The following is a 19,495-nucleotide window of genomic DNA, read 5'->3' as shown; positions in this document are numbered from 1 at the left end:
GGTGGGTGCTCAGGAGAGATTGACAAAGATGTCATGGACACAAAACAAAGAGAGTGTTAATGGTAGTGTTAAAGACCAAAGAAGGTGCTGATAGTGGCATAAAGGGAAGATAGCAGAATGTGTTAATAATAGAACAAAGGTCTGCGCTCCGTGAAAGCAAAACATCAGAACAAGTGACAGATGGCCTTGTGGGGTAGGGTTTTGGGGGAAAATGGATTTAAAAAGGGGTCAAGATGGAGGAGAGAGTTCATTGTCTGAAGTTATGATGTTATGCCTAGTTTTTTGCTTAGTGCCATTCTGTATCCCTGAATGGGGAAAACATTGATTCTGTGTCTCATGCAGTGCTCTAAAGAATAGCATCATTTTGTCACTTAATTAATAATCATTTTAAAGCCAGACACATGCAATCAACAGTCAGTCCTTCCTCGTGCTATGTAACTACATCTTATGGTGATGATGAAGAGGAAGATGAGGGAGAGGATAATAAAGGGAGAAATAAAGATGGATTAAAGCCCACACATGAGTTCCTGCACATAATCCCTGCCTGCCTTTCTTCTCCTCTGCTAACTCATCCCCTGCATCACTTCCTTCATCACTCCCAGGCACCATCTCAGATACTTTCACCAGTGAAAAATTACTCAGTGTTTGTGAGAATGTGGCAGCTGTTGATTCACACAACAGGTGAAAGCTGAATAAACTTCCGAGCAGAAGCTGAGGAGAAGGCTGGCCATGGCTTTGAAGTTTTGGGACCCAGAATTCATAATGATTTGTCTGAGAAGAAGGATATTCAAGGAATATCACACCTACATACAGGCCCTAAGGTCAGTCACAGAATCACACAGAATCACAGTGAAGAAGAGTCCCTTTGGCCCATCGAGTCTGCACTAACATGTGAGAAACACCTAACCTACCTACCTAATCCCATTTACCAGCACTTGGCCTTGAATATTATGAAGTGCCAAGTGCTCATCCAGGTACTTTTTAAAGGATATGAGGCAACCTGCCTCCACCACCCTCCCAGGCAGTGCATTCCAGACCTTCACCACTCTCTGGGTAAAAAAGGTTTTCCTCACATCCCCCCTAAACCTCCTGCCCCTCACTTTTAACTTATGCCCCCTTGTGACTGACCCTTCAATTAAGGGGAACAGCTGTTCCCTATCCACCCTGTCCATGCTCCTCATAATCTTGTACACCTCGATCAGGTCGCCCCTCAGTCTTCTCTGCTCCAATGAAAACAACCCATGTCTATCCAATCTCTCTTCATAACTTAAATGTTTCATCCCAGGCAACATCCTGGTGAGTCTCCTCTGCACCACCTCCAGTGCAATCACATCCTTCCTATAATGTGGTGACCAGAACTGCACACAGTACTCCAGCTGTGGTCTCACCAAGGTTCTATACAACTCGAACATGACCTCCCTACTTTTGTAATCTATGCCTCAATTGATGAAGGCAAGTGTCTCATATGCCTTTTTCACCACCCTACTAACATGCCCTTCCGCCTTCAGAGATCTATGGACACACACGCCAAGGTCACTTTGTTCCTCAGAACTTCCGAGTGTCATGCTGTTCATTGAATACTTCCTTGTCAAATTACTCCTTCCAAAGTGTATCACCTCACACTTTTCACGGTTAAATTCCATCTGCCACTTATCTGCCCATTTGACCATCTCGTCTATATCTTCTTGTAGCCCAAGATATTCAACCTCACTGTTAACCACCCAGCCAATCTTTGTGCCATCCGCAAACTTACTAATCCTACCCCCCACATTGTCATCTATGTCGTTTATATAAATGAGAAAGAATAGGGGACCGACCACAGATCCCTGTGGTACGCCACTGGACACTGGCTTTCAGTCACTAAAGCATCCTTCTGTCATCACCCTCTGCCTCCTACAACTAAGCCAATTTTGAATCCACCTTATCAAATTACCCCGTATCCCATGTGCATTTGCCTTCTTTCTAAGTCTCCCTTGTGGGACCTTGTCAAAGGCTTCACCAGAGACATACAGGAAATGGCTGATGTAAATCTGAGCCAACAATTCTCAACTGCAGCAATATTAGGGAAGCCTTTTCTTCATTACAGTCACCAGTGGAGCACGTGACCCCTTCACTAGAATCTGCAACTCCTATCAAATAAACAACCAGACATGGAGAGTAAAAACTATTGTTCTGCTGGAGTATGGTAGAGAATAGATAGGACCCAGCACACTGGCTCCCAGACCATGACTGCAGCATTGCATATTGCTCTCTTTCAGGATTTTCAGGATCTGATAGCTGTCATTAGATCAGCCATCCAGCTTATCAATGGGGACATAAATCCAGAGCCACATGGGACAGCAACAACTGGAGTGCACCAACCTGATACAGTTGGCAGTTCGGACAACAGCACATGCCAGGCCTCCAGCCTTCCTTCTCCGGTCATACCACCATTGGAATAAAGGATGCAAGGTGAGCTGCAAACAGTCCAGTGTTTCTGCTGGCACCTTTTTATAGCCTCTTTACATTGGAAGACACAATGGGTAAATCTTCCTGAGAACCTAACGGCAAATTTCCGGATGCATGACATTATTAAGGCCCAAATCAGCCAGCAAAATCAGGAGATTAAGAGAAACAGAATGACTTGTGAAAAACTTGCTGATTGATTTACAATGCTCTGCCAGTTGCTTTAGGCAAATATCATTTCACTCTTAGCCTCCCTATAATTTTTGAGAACTTGCTGCATTTTTACATTGTCCGGGACAAGGAAGGCCCAAGACATCTTGTGAGCATTGCGAGGGAGTTTTAAAAATTAGCTGCCTGGGCCTCTTCAGGCCCATGGTCCACTTTCCTGGCATGTTGCCCTGATGGAGCAGCCATCGTTAAACCTCTGACTAATATTGCCGTCAGGTACTGACTGGCCTCTTATGTGTGGTTGTTCTGCTCAAAAGGTTAATTTAACATTGGGACATGGCAAGATGGCAGTTGGATCAGATGTCCTCATTTTCACTGTCCCAAGATTTAATATTGGGACCAATGAGTCAGCATAGTGAAACTGTGCTAACAATGTTTAGGAAACAAAGAGCTATTTCTTTAAATAAGCACATTGAAATACAAAACTTACTGGAATTAAACTGCAAAGCTCTCATATTTACAGAAATTAATCAACACGAAAAGCTTAGTCACAATACCATTGTCAAAATACCATAGGCATATGTTGGATTTTAAATATTAAATTCCTAACTTGCATGTCATACAATGTAAACCTATCACACTGGTTTCTCTTCTCATATATTTAAAACCTATAAATATAAATATAATGTTGGGCATTTGTGCTGAATCCTTACCTTTTCTTTGAACTTTTCCTGAATATTGGTTTCAGACATTGCTGTTTTGATGGTAGCCTGAATTCAAACACAATTCCAATTGAACCTGCAGGAGTAACCAATCACAAAGGTCAATAATTTAAGCTTGTGTCTTAACTAACCAATTTTTTAAGATTGTAACTAATGTTATGCCAATTTAAGATTAACACAGCTATGAGAAATATTATTAATCGTAACATTTGTGCAGTAGCTACTTCATTCTATTAACTTAATGTCTGATAAATTCATCTATCAGGGTTTCGGGCAGTAATAATGATTGTTTATATTCTGTCAAAATACAAGTACTTCATTCAGTAAGGAATGTTGGAAAACATTTAGAAACAAGCAGTATCAATGATCCAGGAATCTGATTAATCAATCAATACCTATATTCTCCAAGCCATTTCTACCCAGTGTTTCAGGCCAAAATCCATGTATTATGATCATCCTCTGTTCACCTTTACTACATCTATCCTGCAATATCCAATTAGTAGTCTCTTACTATGTACCAAACATCACTCATATATCTTCCTCTAGCCATTAGATTTGCATTATAGGACACCAAAAAAATGGAACAGTGGTTAATGGCCAAGTCTTTGTGCTGAATCCTCACTCCTACGAGCGGTTGGATTGGGGTTAGGTCAGAGGTTAGAATTCATGTAATCTGAAATAGGAACTCAACCCACCTCGAGCCCATTCACTTCTGGTTTTGACAGAGGTTGCAAACAATTCACCCGCAGGAGGTGGGTAGGTCATTCAAATACTATAAAGGCTGCCTGCCTTCATTTTAAAAAACATTCTATTTTAAACTCATGTTGGCAGTATTTCCTAGGCCTTGGGAAACCCAACAAGTGAAAGGAAGCAAGAAGGGCTGAACCCATGAGGTAAGTACCTTTACAGCACTGCTTGTGGGCCAGACGGGCAACATGTTTACTTCAGGCCCAACAAGCTGCCCAGTAAACTTTCAAACCCTTGCAATCTGTAAGCTTGCTCTCACTCCTCCCAACTGCCATCAGACCCTCAAACCACTATCGGAACCACTTCCAAGGCCAAAATTGGGGCCACACCCCCATGATCTAGATACTCACACTCCCCTCAAGAAAACTGACCTCCTCCCCCTTCTCCCCAACTATACCTAACTGCTTCCTACTCAGTTTGACTACCCCATCCAGGATCCTATCAATCAGGCTGGCTGTGGGCAGGAAAATCAACAAAAAAAATTGGGAAATCTGTTTTTCTGGGCTTCCCAATTTCACATCAGCATTCCTGCAGGGAATGCTTAGCCAAGCTAAACTCCATGCCTTTGTTTCTACATCAAATTGGGTTACATTAAGACAATTTGAGATGATTGTACAATCAAACCAAGCTCTTCTGAATTTTAATGTAATACAATATAAAATAGAATATGACAGTTAGGACACTAGGACAGCATTGCCCTCCTTTTAGACCCATGAATCTTCACTTGCATATTAGACCCATGGTTATAGGATCTTATGTTATCCTATTAGCATTTATTTATCACCTAAATATTTCTTCCATCTCTGGATTCATCCTCTCTCCAACAAACTGGCTCTATGCCTGTCTGAAATTATATTGCGGTCTCAACCCTTTCATTTCTATGGAATGAAACAATATTTTTAATTCCTGGTTCAACAGAATATGCAATTCAATATTCAATATTTTGGAATTTGATATGACAGTCACACCATAGGCAGGTCTGAGAAATTTTTACTGAGTTGAGAAATATCACTCCGTTGGAATTACAATATTAATAAAGAACTGTAGAATACTGTCAATACTGTCTCCTTTAATTATGTCCAAACAGCTGCACATCTAACAACAGTAAAGGCTTTCATTCAAACATACAAACATATGAATTAGGAGCAGAAGTAGACCATTCAGCCCCCTGAGCCTGCTCCACCATTCAGTACGATCATGGCTGATCTGATTGTGGCTTCAACTCCACATTCCGCCTAACCCTGGTAACCTCTGATTCTCTTGTTAGTCAAGAATCTATCTACCTCTGACTTAAAAACATTCACTGACCCTGCCTCCACTGCTCTCTGAGGAAGAATTCCAAAGACTCACAAAAAGATTTTTCCTCATCTCCATGATAAATGGGAGACTCCTTATTTTTAAACTGTGTCTCCTAGTTTTAGTCTCTCCCAAAAGGGGAAACATCCTTTCAGCATCCATCCTGTCAATTACCCTCAGATCATATATGTTATTCAATAAGATCACCTCTCATTCTTCTAAACTCTAATGAACACAGGCTCAGCCTGTCCAAACTCAAAAGATAACCTCCCATCCCAGGTGTCAGTTGAGTGAACCTTCTCTGAACTGCTTCTAATGCATTTATGTCCTTTCTTAAATGAGGAGACACAGTATTAAGTACTCCAGATGTGGTCTCATGAACACCCTGTACAACTGCTGCAAAACATGCCTACTTTTACATTCCATTCCCCTTGCAATAAATGACAACATACCATTTGTCTTCCTAATCACTTGCTGTACAAGCATACTAACTTGTTGTGATTCATGTACCAGGACACCTAGATCCCTCTGTACCTCAGAGTTCCACAATTTCTCTTCATTTACATAATATGCTGCTTTCCTGTTCTTCCTGCCAAAGAGAAAAGTTCACATTTTCCCACATTATACTTCATCTGTCAATTTTTTGTCCACTCACTTAACCTATCTATATCCCTTTGTAGATGCCTTATGTTTTCTTCACAGCTTACTTTCCTTTCTATTTTTGTGTCATCATCAAATTTAGTAACCATATATTTGGTCCCTTCATCCAAGTCATTGAGAAAAATTGTAAATAGTTGAGGCCCTAGCCTTGATCCCCGTTATACTCCACTCATCACATCTTACCAAGCTGAAAATAACCCATTTATGCTTACTGTCTGTTTCCTGTTAGGTAAACAATCCTCTATCCATAGTAATATGTTACCCCGGCACCATGAGCTCTTATTTTGTGTAGTAACCTTTGATGTGGAGCTTTGTCAAATGCCTTCTGGAACTCGAAGTACAGCACATCCACAGGTTCCCTTTTATCAGTGTTGCTTGTTACTTCCTCAAAGGATTCCAATAAATTAGTCAAACATGGTTTCCCTTTCACAAAAACATGTTGACTCTGGCTGATTGTTATGAAAGCCAGATTTACCTTGGAGTTGAGAGCTGGGATCAGGGACTCCAAGTCCCAGCAGACCTTGGAGTTTCTGCGCATGCATAGACCGGGAGCAGGCTGCACATCTGCAATTCAGCAGTGTAAGTTCTTCGGGTTGAGGACAGGCCCAGCATGCCTGCACAGAAAAAAAAGGCACAAAAACCAAGGTCATGTGACCAGGGACAGCGTACCATTGAAGGCTTGTCCTAGCAGGAGACAGGGCGAGGTCCCAAAAGGGGAGGGGACAGGGAAAGGTCCCAAAGGAAGTCCCAGGTAGGGGAAAGAAAGAGGATCAGAGACAGGTCCCAGTTAAATTAAGAAAAAAAAGACAGGAGTAGAGAAACAAGCTCCAAGCAGGACAAGGGCTACAGTTAGCAGACTTTAAGTAAAGAGGACTCAGGAAAAACCGTGAAGATCCAAGAAGGCAGTAGAATGTTGCTGATTCCGTGCTGTGGGCCATTGGAATGAAGAACCCCTTTGGAACAGTACTAATGCAAACTTCAGTAACTTCACCCATTACTACAACCAGCACTGCTATTAAGTTTCCTTCATTCAACGACAATAAAGTAATTTTTAATTTGGTCTCAGGCAGAAAGCTGGCATTTGTGGATCGATCACCTATCATACATTCTACCTAATTTTCCTATCCATTGATTTTGAATCAGGAACAGAAAACCAGTGTGAATGACTTTCTCTACAATTTGCTGCCAGAGAAAGCTACATGCTTTGATTATATGTTGGAAAAGGGCCAAGAACGGTGTGGGATATCTAGGAAAAGCAAAGGATTTGGTTACTTAAGACTGCAAGAGGTATCGAGCTGTCGTTGCAGTCCATCTGCCACATGACAGAGGAATGGAGTAAAGGCTGCAGAGAGGGACATAATATGATCAGGAGGAGGAAGGCTCTCCAGAGAAGGCCCTACCCACAATGGGTTTTCCAAGAGCACTTCTCATTCTTCCTACTCAGCCAGCGATGGCTGTGGTGACTCAAAAGATTCAAAAGGAGATGGTATCAGAACTGTGCCACTTCCTTCAACATGACCTGAAACTTCATACCAGGACATGGATGGCAAAGCCAGTGGCTGTAAAGGTCATAATGGCATAGAACGCTTATGTGTCCAGATCTTTACAGGCAGAAGCAGATGACATATCCAATATATTTTCCAATGTGGTGTTCATCGCTGCATCTGGGAGCTGATGGAGGCCATATATGTAGAGAGAGGTGACTACATCATATTCTGTCTAAGAAGGGACAAACAGGATGAGAAGGCATGTAGCTTTGTCAGGATAGAGGCATTTCCAATACTGCAGGAACCTTGAACTACATACATGTGGCTCTGCAGGCCCCCCAGTCAATGCGGAGAGGTATAGATACTGCTAGGGCTGCAATTCAATGAGTGCGCAGTTGGTGTGTGACCATGCACAGAACATGAAATTGCTGGATGCCGGATCTCCTGGCTTCACTTGAAGACAGTCTGCCATTCCTGCCCTTCTTCATGCCTTCAAGAACAAGCAAAGACTAGTTTATTGGAGATAAGGAATAACTCTTTAATGCCCAGTTGATGACTATGCCCCCCACCCCACCCCCCCACTTGCCACCTCAACATGCGGGGATAACGGGTATCGAAATAAAACCCTGGAGCCACCAAAAACATCATGGCTCAGAATTCAAAGACCAGACATATGACCCAAGATGCACCTCAGGACCCTGTGGAAGTCCTGATGCACCGACTCACTCGGATTGCCTGGGAAGTTTGAACTTCTGGTGGGCCATTCCCCTGCTCCCTGGCACCATGGGAAAGAGTCTCCAATCTGTGTTAGAGTTGGAGGCGTCAGACAGTTCCTACTTACTCATCTGAATACATACCCAGGAAATGTTAGATGGAAAAATCCAAGTCTAACACATTGGTAACTACACAACTGACTTACCCGACTCTCCCTTTAAGTGCCCACTCCCTCCATCTCAACCTGCCTACCCTGCCCAACCACCCGATTCCCCCCACCGAGCCGACCTGACTATCTCCCCCACCTGGCTCCCCGACCCAACCTGGACTACCCCCCAGCACCCGACTCCCCCAAGCCGACCTGACTAGCCCCCAGCAAGCGACTCTCTGACTCGATATTGGAAAATTCTAGACTCTATTATAAAAGATTTAATAGCTGAATATTTGGAAAACAGTGGGAGAATTGGACAGAGTCAGCATGGATTTACGAAAGGGAAATCATGCTTGACAAATCTATTGGAATTTTTTGAGGATGTGACTAGTAGAGTTGATGAGGGGGAGCTAGTGGATGTGGTTTATTTGGACTTTCAGAAGCCTTTCGACAAAATCCCACATAAGAGATTAACGTATAAAATTAAAGCTCATGGGATTGGAGGTAGTGTATTGAGATGGATAGAAAACTGGTTGGCAGACAGGAAACAAAGAGTAGGAATAAACAGGTCTTTTTCTGAATGGCAGGCAGTAACTAATGGAGTACCGCAGAGATTGGTGCTGGGACCCCAGCTATTCACAGTATATATTAATGATTTAGATGAGGGAACTAAATGTAATACCTCTAAGTTTGCAGATGACACAAAGCTGGGTGGGAGGGTGAGCTGTGAGGAGGATGAAGAGATGCTTCAGGGTGATTTGGACCAGCTGAGTGAGTGGGCAAATGCACAGCAGATGCAGTATAATGTGGATAATTGTGAGGTTATCCACTTTGGTAGCAAAAACAGGAAAGCAGATTATTATCTGAATGGCTATAAATTGAGAGAGGGGAATATGCAACGAGACCTGGGTGTCCTCATACACCAGTCGCTGAAGGTAAGCATGCAGGTGCAGCAGGTGGTAAAGAAGGCAAATGCCATGTTGGCCTTCATAGCGAGAGGACTCGAGTACAGGAGCAGGGATGTCTTGCTGCAATTATACAGGGCCTTGGTGAGACCACACCTGGAATATTGTGAGCAGTTTTGGTCTCCTTATCTGAGGAAGGATGTACTTGCTATAGAGGGAGTGCAGCGAAGGTTTACCAGACTGATTCCTGGGATGGCGGGACTAACAAATGAGGAGAGATTGAGTCAGTTAGGATTATATTCACTGGAGTTCAGAAGAATGAGGGGGGATCTCATAGAAACCTATAAAATTCTAACAGGACTAGACAGGGTAGATGCAGGAGGATGTTCCCGATGGTGGGGGAGTCCAGAACCAGGGGTCACAGCCTGAGGATACGGGGTCAACCATTTAGGACTGAGATGAGGAGAAATTTCTTCATCCAATGAGTGGTGAGCCTGTGGAATTCGCTACCACAGAAAGTAGTTGAGGCCAAAACATTGTATGTTTTCAAGAAGGATTTAGACATACCTCTTAGGCTGAAAGGGATCAAAGGATATGGGGAGAAAGCGGGAGCAGGCTGTTGAGCTGGATGATCAGCCATGATCATAATGAATGGTGGAACAGGCTCGAAGGGCTGGATGGCCTACTCCTGCTCCTATTTTCCACATTTCTATGTTTCTACGACCTGACCAGCCCCCACCATCCGACTGTCCGACCCGACCTGACCAGCCCCTGCCACCTGGCTCCACTGACTCGATCTGCCCAGCCCCCACCACCTGATTTCCCAACACCTGCTGTACCGACCTGACTAGCTCCCACCTCCCAACTCCTTCCGACGCCCTGACTACCCCCCAAACAAACAACGCCTCCCCGACCTGAACTGACTAGCCCCATCACCCTACTCACCCTCTGCCCCCTGACATCCCAATTGTCCCCTGGCCCAACTACCCCCAACCTACCTATCCACTCACCCAACCTTGCCAGCCTCACCCACCTGCCACCCTAGCACCTCACCCTCCTGTCCCCTACCCACATGCCACTCCACCCATCTGCCACCCTGCCACTTTGCCTACTGGCCACCCTACCCACCCGTCACCCCACTCACCCAGCCACCCTACTACTTCACCCAACTGCCTCCCTACCCACTTACCCACTTACCTCATCCACCTATCCACACTACCACCCTATCCATTCATTAACATTCATCCACTCTCCCATTCACTGACAGTCATAGTGGACATTTAAACTTGTCCTACAGCAGCGAGTGCTGTAAAAAAGGGGCATGGCTTCTCTTTTGCTGCTCCCTGCGAGGACTCCTGTGCTGAAAGAGTTCTTCAGCATCAGGAGTTAGAAGATGGAGCCTTTTCAATGTATGCATTTAAGTGGATAGTTTTCTGTCTGATTACAATGGAAATTCTGGCTGTGCTGTGATAGAATCTGAGACTTCAGTCAATAGTTACTGCAGCACATAGGATCCTCAAGTATTATCATGGAGTTGGCCATCACTTCCATGCTGGAAAGGATGCTGGTTTCCCAATCCTATTCCTGGCACCAGCCAATATGGCTGAGGCAAGTTTGGGGTTTGACAGGGCTGACCAACCCCATGAAGCATTTTTTAAAATTATTCTTTCATGGGATGTGGCCGTTGCTGGCAAGGCCAGCATTTGTTGCCCTTCGCTAAATGCCCTTGAACTGAATGCCCTAGGCCATTTCAGAGGCCATTTAAGAATCAACCACATTGATGTGGATCTGGAGTCACGTGTAGGCCAGATCTGGTAAGGGATTTCCTTCCCTAAAGAACATTAGTGAACCAGATGGGTTTTTACAACAATCTGTCATGGTCACCATTTATCAGATTAGCTTTGTACTCCAGATTTACTCATTGAATTTAAATTCCACCAGCTGCCATTGTGGGATTCAAACTCATGTCCCCAGGGCATTAGCCTAGGCCTCTGGATTACTAGTTTAGTGACATTACCACAAAGTCCCCATTTCCCAACCTCTCGGTGGTCAAATAGGCTCATTAAGAGCCTTGTTAAAGGCAGTTAAAGAGCCTAACTGGGATTTTCAGTTGGCCTCCAGTTTCCTTTTGTGACAGGGAGAGTTTAACCACCTGAAGGCATGTGTCCAGTGGCAAACTAGGGTGTCTACAGAAAACCAGGGTGCCTAAAGTGCCCCCCTGACAGCCACCCCACAAACCCCCCACAATGATTGCTGGCTGCTTTTTCTATTTTTATTTGCATTTGCAATTAAGTTGATGAGAGGGTACATTCATGTAAATGCACCCTATCACCTTTTACTGTAGTCTGCTGCTCCTCTCAAGCTGGAAGGTATTTGATTGGCCTTCCAGCTCCAAGAGTCCTCCTGTTGCCCATAATTGGATGGTGAACCTATCACCACGCAAGTTAATCGGGTGTCCCAGCCAAAATTACAGTTTCGTGACTGTTTGTGGGAGTTCAGGACCGAGGAGCAGATCCGAATCCTGTTTCCCACCCTGAAATGAAAATTCAGCCCTTTAACTCTTACTATCCCTCCACAGATGTTGCCTGGCCAACTGATTATTTCCAGTATTTTCTAGTTCTATTTTTAATGAATATTGCTCTCAAAGTAATAGATGTTAGCACTAAGAAATGGAATTCTCTGCCACTTCAGATACCCAGGATGTCATTTTCAATGGTGTGTCAGTCTTCTGATGCCAAAGCGGGGACAGGGGGGGGGCGCCAACAACTCACTCGCCTCCAATTAACTTCCTGTCAAGCTCCTTGAAGGTCTTGTTTACGGGCTGGAGAAGGACACTACAGAATTTTCAAAGCTGAAAACGGAAAAAGTGAATGGTCTGGGATATGTCAGTACACAACTGTTTGGAGCACAATGCTCTGTATTGCTGCGCTTAAGCAGTGGCACAAAGTTGCTAATGCTTGAGCAGAATGGATCAGGACTATGACTGCCCATCTGGACACTCGTTTGGTCTGTTAGGCTGATGACCCAGTCATAGCTGCTGTCTGCCTTTGAGATTTGCCGTCCAGAGCCAGTTTCTGTCTTCAGACACCATCTAGTGTCACTAATTGGGCACCAAAACTCGCTTCTGGCCCAATTAGGGGTTTGGCATAACAAAATAACACCATGTGAGCAATGCAGATGCGGCGAAAGATCAGGACCCAGAAATGATGTGGGCATCAGCTCCCAACCTCGGATTAAAGATCCAGCCCCAAATATTAGCATCAATCTCTTCCTGGTCAGGTATAATAATTCTAAATACAGAGAAAGCTCCCCCAACAACTGCAACAGCCTAAGTATAACAGTTTTAATTTTCCACAACATTTCTGAGTGAGATTGTCCGTAATTGTCGCAGTAATGGAAATGCTGCCCACGTTAATTCCTTCCTGATGATCACACTTGTACAATTTTATCACCACTAATCTGCCATGAGAAATTTTAATCTTATCCAACATGTATTGGAGAGCCCAGGCCCATAATACAATGTAACTGGGCGAACCAGGTTTCTCATGTATAACCTACTATTGCCTGTATAAACTCAGCATGGTCAGTCCATTCCCTGAGGTTTTAACTGAACGCAGCAAGACCTGCTTTAGTTGTGTTCACAGGGTACACAGGATCAAGGTTGCTATGATTTGCTTTCAAAAGCTGCGATACAGCACTTCAAAAAGAGATCAATAAAGCCTGATACAAACAATCACTAAAACAATCTTTTCTTCAGAGTATGCAGTTTTCATTATGAGAAGCAGAAAGAATTATTGACATCAGATTATGGCCTTGACGTATTTCTAAACTGTGAATACTTGTAATGTGGCTGCTGGGAACTAATTGCACAGGGACAGCAGCCTAGTTCCAGCGTCCTCACTGAAAGCAGCACAAGGAGATCGTACTGCTAGCATGTGGCATGCCAGTCACAGTGATGCCACAGTATGGGAGGATTTTTGTATCTTTATTTATCCATGTGGGCACTACTGGCAAGGCCAACATTTATTGCCCATCCTGAGTTACCCTTGAGTAGGTGGGGTTAAGCACCTTCTTGAACTGCAGCAGTCCATGGGGTGTGGGTACACCCACAGTGCTGTGAGGGAGGGTGTTTCAGGATTTTGACCCGATATGATGAAGGAATGGTGATATAGTTCAAAGACAGGATGGTGCGTGACTTGGAGAGGAACTTGCAGGTGCTGTTATAACATTGCATGTGCTGTCCTTGTTCTTCCAGATGGTAAAGATCACAGATTTTGAAGATGTTGTCAAAAGAGTCTTGGCAAGTTGTTGCTGTGCATCTTGTAGATGGTACACATGACTGCCATTGTGCGTCAGTGGTGAAGGGAGTGAATTTTTAAGGTGGTGCTTAAAGGATGCCAATCAAGCTGGCTGCTTTGTCCTGGATGCTGCTGAGCCTCTTGAGTGTTATTGGAGCGCATTCATCCAAGCGAGTGGAGAACTTCCATCGCACTCCTGACTTGTGCCTTGTAGATGGTGACAGGCTTTGGGGAGTCCGGAGGTGAGTTTCTCTGTATTGTCAACCTCTGACATACTCTTGTAGCCAAAGTATTTATGTGCCTGATCCAGTTAAGTTTCTGGTCAATAGTAACCCCCTGAATATTGGTGAGGGACTCAGTAATGGTTATTCTGTTGAATATCAAAGGAAAGTGATTAGACTCTCCCTTGTTGGAGGTGGTCATTGCCTGGGATTTGTATGGCATGAATGTTACTTGCTGCTTACCAGCCCTAGTCTGAATGGTGTCTAGGTCTTGCTGTATGCAGGACATTATACCTCCTCTATTATCCCTCCACTCCAGCTCTGACTTTAATTTTTAATAAAAATCTCTTAGATACTCCTTTGATGACTCAGTAATTGAACGTATTAAGCCACACATACGCGGGCTGTTGATACTGCAATAGTAAGAGGGCATAGACAGACCTGTGCAATGGTTGGACACATGGCAGGTGAGGTTTAATGCAGCAAAGTATGAGGTGATACATTTCAGTGGGGAAACTGAGGAGAAACAATACAAGCTAAAAGGTACAATTCTAAAAGGGGTGAAAGAACATAGACACCCGGGGATGCTTGTGCATAGACCTTTAAAGGTGGCAAGACAGGTTAATATAGCATATGAGATCCTGGGTTTTATAAATAAAAGTATAGAGTACAAATGGCAGGACCTATATGCTAAACCTATATAAAACACCAACGGGAGCATTATGTCCAATTCTGGGCACTATACTTTCGGAAGGATGTGAAGATTTAGTAGAGGGAAAAGAAGAGATTTACCAGAATTATTCCAAGGATGAGTGATTACCATTATGCGGATAGATTGGAGAAGCTAACGTTGTCTGAGAAAGTGCACAGAAAGTGAAGAGGAGATTTGATAGAGGTTTTTAAAATCATGATTGGTTTAGGTAGAGTAAATAAAGAGAAACTGTTTCCAATGGCTGTTGGGTCAATAACCAGAGGGCACAGGTTTAAGGTGATTGGCAAAAGGGTCAAAGGTGCCATGAGGAAAAACTGTTTTTACACAATAAGTGGTTAGGACTTTGAATGCATTGTTTGATAGGGTGGTGGATACAGATTCAATAGGGAATTGGGTAAGTTCCCAGTGTTAAATTGCTGAAGGGCAGCCGCTGGGATTGTGGGGGAAGGGGGGTGCAGTGGTGGGGACCATGGTGCACCATAAAATCCAGCCCGTTGAATGGTTCAGTGTAACAGAAGGTCACTCAGTCTATCGAACCCATGCTACATCTTTTGCAGAGGAATCCAATTAGTCCCACTCCACTATTATTTCCCAAATCCTTGCAAATTTTTTTCTTCAAGTATTTTTTTCAAACACATTTCAACGATAGTGTGTTGAAATGGCAAGCAACAGGAAGGTCTGGGTCATACTTGTGGACAGACCGAAGGTGCTCCGCAAAGCGGTCACCCATTCTGTGTTTGGTTTCTCCAATGTAGAGGCGACTGCATTGGGAGCAGCGAATTCAGTACACCAAATTGAAGGAGGTGCAAGTGCATCCTGTTCTCATGCACACATGTCCGTCCTTGGCCTGCTGCAATGTTCCAGTGAAGCCCAACGCAAACTGGAGGAACAGCACCTCATCTTCCGATTAGGCACTTTACAGCCTTCCCGACTTAACATTGAGTTCAGCAACTCCAGATCATGAACTCTCTCCTCCATCCTCACCCCTTTTATATCTCCTTTTTACAATATTCATTTTTATTTTTTTATTTTTCATTTTTTATCCACTTATTTTTACTTTTATTTATTTTCATTTTTTAAAATTTGCTCATTGTTTTATCCCCACCTTTCATCCTATTTTCCATCTTGTTTCCCCACCACCATCCCCTCCCACCACCCCACCCCCACAAGGGCCATCTGTCACTTGTTCATGTTGTTCTTTCCAGAGTGCTTACCCTTGTCCTGCTATTATCACATTCTACTTTCTTACCTTATGCCACTATCAGCACCTCCTTTAGCCCTCAACACTACCATTAGCATTCCCTTTGTCCTTTTGTTCATGACATCTTTGTCAATTGCTCCTTTGTACCCACCTATCACTGGCCTTCATCTAGCTCCACCTGCATTACTCCCTTAAACAGTGTAAATTTCATAACATTTTTATTTCTCTTTAGCTCTGAAGAAGAGTCATACAGACTCGAAAAGTTAACCCTGTTTTTCTCTCCACAGATGCTGTTAGACCCGATGAGTTTTTCCAGCATTTTCTGTTTTTGTTTGAGTCCAGCTAAGTCCTGGGTCAGAGCTCTCCAAGAGGGGGAGTGAGGGCTGAAAGGAGTGGGAGTTTCAAGAGGCCAGAGGGTGGGTTAAAGGGGGGATAACCTTGAGGGGGGTCCCCTCCTGATGGGCCCAGGGGACCCGCAAAGGAGATCCCTCCTGTGCCTGGCACCAGCCTGCTCAGCTAAAGCTGCCGGGCTTCTTGCAAGACATGGGCCTCCCCCCAACCATGGGTAAAATACAAGTGGGGATGGGATGAGATCCTTATAAATGACCGCTAATTGTCTACTTAGGGGCTTCAGTAGGTTCAAGAACACCCAACACCTCCCCTGGAATAAATGGGATACTAGAAACATGGATACAAAATTGGCGGAGTAATAGGAAACCTACCTTTTTCCTGCCTTTTCCCCATAACTTTGCACATTGTTTCTATGCAAATAATCACCTAATGCCCTCTTGAATGCCTCGATTGAACCTGCCTCCACCACTTTTCCAGGCAGTGCATCCCAAACCCGAATCACTTGCTGTGTGAAGAAATTTTTCCTCACATGCATTTGTTTCTTTTGCAAATCACTTTAAATTTGCGTCCACTCATTCGCGATCCTTTTACGAGCGGGAACAGTTTCTCCCTATCTACTCTATACAGAGAATAATGATTAATGGATACTTTTTGGGTGGAAGAAGGTTTGTAGTGGGGTTCCCCAGGGGTCGGTATTGGGACCCTTGCTTTTCCTGATGTACACTCATGATCTAGATCTTGGTGTGCAGTGGACAATTTCAAAGTTTGTGGATGATAAGAAACTTGGACAAATTATAATCTGTGAGGAGGAAAATGTAGAACTTCAAAAGTGCAAAGACAAATTGGTGGAGTGGGCAGATAGGTAGCAGATGATTTTGAACCCTCATGATTTTGAACATCTCAATCAAATCTCCTCTTAGCCTCCTCTCCAAGGAGAACAGTCCCAATTTCTCCAATCTATCTTCATAACTGAAGTTTCTTATCCCTGGAACCATACTTGTAAACCTCTTCTGCACTCTCTCCAATGCGTTCACATTCTTCTGATAATGTGGCACCCAGAACTGTACACAATACTCCAGCTAAGATCTAACTAGTGTCTTATATAAATTCAGCATAACCTTCTTATTCTTGTACTCTATGCTCCTATTAATAAAGCCCAGGATGCCTTATTAACTGCTCTCTCCACCTGTCCTGTCACCTTCAATGATCTATGCATGTACATCCCGGTCCCTCTGCTCCTGCACCCCCTTAAGAATTATAATGCTTACTTTATACTGCATCTCCATATTCTTCCTACTAAAATGCATTGCCTCACATTTCTCTGCATTTAACTTCATCTGCTCACTCCACAAACTTGTCTATGTCCTTTTGAAGTTCTACACTGTCCTCCTCACAGTTTACAATGCTTCCAAGTTTTGTATCATCTGCAAACTTTGAAATTGTCCTCTGCACACCAAGATCTAGATCATTGATATATATCAGGAAAAGCAAAGGGCCCAATACCAACCCCTGGGAAACTCCACTACAAACCTTCCTCCATCCAAAAAATACCCATTGGCAATCATTACTCTCTGTTTCTTATTACTCAGCCAACTTTGAATCACATTGCTACTGTCCTTTTTATTCCATGCGCAATAATTTTTCTCACAAGCCTGTTGTGTGGCACTATATTAAATGCCTTTTGAAAGTCCATGTACACCACATCAACAGCATTACCCTCATCAAACCTCTCTGTTACCTCTTCAAAAAACTCCAGCAAGTTAGATAAACACAATTTCTTCTTCAGAAAACCATGCTGGCTCTTCATAAACAACCCATATTTTTCCATGTGACTACTAATTCTATCCCAAATAATTGTTTCCTGAAGCTTCTCCACCACTGAAGTTAAACTGGCTGGTCTGTAATTGCTGGGCTTGTCCTTACAACCTTTTTTGAACAAGGGCGTAATGTTTTGCATTACGTGGTCCAGTTCTCTGACACCACCCCTGAGTCAAGGGAAGAGTGAAAGATTATGGCTAGTGCCCCTACAATTTCCATTCTCACTTCCCTCAGTATCCTTGGATGCACCTCATCTGGTCCCAGTGCCTTGTCAACTTTAAGTACCCACAGTTTATCCTACACTTCCTCCTTATCAATTTTGAACCCTTCTAGTGACAGAGTTCCCTCCTGTGTCACTATGGCCTGGGTAGCATCTGCTTCCTTGGTGAAGACAGATGCAAAGTATTCATTTAATATCTCAGCCATGCCCTGCCCCCATGTGTAAATCCTCTTGTTGGTCCCTAATTGGCCCTACTCCTCCTTTTACCACCCTTTTACTATTTATATGCCTATAGAAAATTTTGTGATTCGCCTTTATGTTGACTGCCAGTCCTTTCTCATAATCACTCTTCGCTTCCCTAATATGCTTTTTCACCTCCCCTCGGAACCTTCTGTTGAACCTCTTGGTTTTCAATTATATTTTCTACCTGACACCTGTCAAAAGCACACTTTTTCTTCTTTATCATAATTTATATCTCCTTTTTCATCCAGGGAGTTCTGGATTTGTTTTCCCTACTTTTCTCTTTTGAGGGAATATACCTTGACTGTGACAGAACCAATACTTTTTTGAAGGTTCAGCTAAAGTTTCTCCCACGAACTTTTCATTCCAGCCTACCCAGCCTAGCTCAGATCTTGCCCCACTGAACTCGGCTCTCCTCCAGATAATTATTCTTACTTTTGATTGCCTATTGCCCTTTTCTACCATCACCCTTAACCTTACGATTCAATGATCAGTGTTTCCTAAGTGTTCCCCCACTGACACTTGATCTTCTTGTCCCACCTCATTTCCAAGAACCAGGTCCAACAATGCATCCTTTCTTGTTGGGCTGGACATGTACTGCTGTAGAAAATTCTCCTCAGCACAATCTAGGAAAGCTTGCTCTTCTCAGTCTTTTACACTTCCACTCTCCCAGTCTACATTCGGATAATTAAAGTCCCCCATTATAACTAGTCTATAATGTTTGCATCTCTTCATAATTTCCCTGCACAGTTGTTCCCCAACATGCTTCCCACTAGTTGGTGATCTATTGACTACACCGAGCAATGTAATTGTACCCTTTTTGTTCCTTAGCTCTAGCCAAATTGATCCTGCCCTTGAACAACTTTGGGATGTCCTCTTTCTCCAGCACTGCAATGCTTTCCTTAACCAATACTGCCACCCCTCCTCCTTTCCTTCCTTTCCTATCTTCTCTGAACACCTTATACCCAGGAATATTTAACATCCAGTTCTGCCCTTCTTTCAGCCAGGCCTCTGTTAGCACCACAACATCATATTTCCAATTTCTGTGCCTGTAGCTCCCCAACCTTATTTACTATACTCCATGCATTTACATACATGCACAGTAACCGTGATTTAGTCTCCATGGTTTTCTCCCTTCC

The 19,495-nt window shown here is 43.6% G+C and overlaps 1 protein-coding gene across 3 annotated transcripts in view; it reads right to left on the bottom strand.

Moving 5' to 3' along the window:
* LOC121285011 (SPATS2-like protein) overlaps positions 1 to 19,495 on the bottom strand; it is a 229,792-nt gene that overhangs the window by 128,918 nt on the left and 81,379 nt on the right. For 2 of the 3 annotated variants that reach the window (XM_041201083.1, XM_041201084.1), the window contains exon 2: positions 3,327 to 3,411. In XM_041201083.1, coding sequence (XP_041057017.1) covers positions 3,327 to 3,365 — 39 coding nt within the window. In that variant the 5' untranslated portion in view covers positions 3,366 to 3,411. Of the gene's footprint in view, positions 1 to 3,326; positions 3,412 to 6,513; positions 6,559 to 19,495 lie in introns of those variants that run through there. The other variant, XM_041201085.1, reaches the window with a different exon arrangement.

Source organism: Carcharodon carcharias, chromosome 12 (assembly GCF_017639515.1).
Source record: "Carcharodon carcharias isolate sCarCar2 chromosome 12, sCarCar2.pri, whole genome shotgun sequence".
Taxonomy (NCBI): domain Eukaryota; kingdom Metazoa; phylum Chordata; class Chondrichthyes; order Lamniformes; family Lamnidae; genus Carcharodon; species Carcharodon carcharias.
Note: the sequence above shows the minus strand (reverse complement) of the source record. Positions and strands in the feature narration are given on the sequence as shown.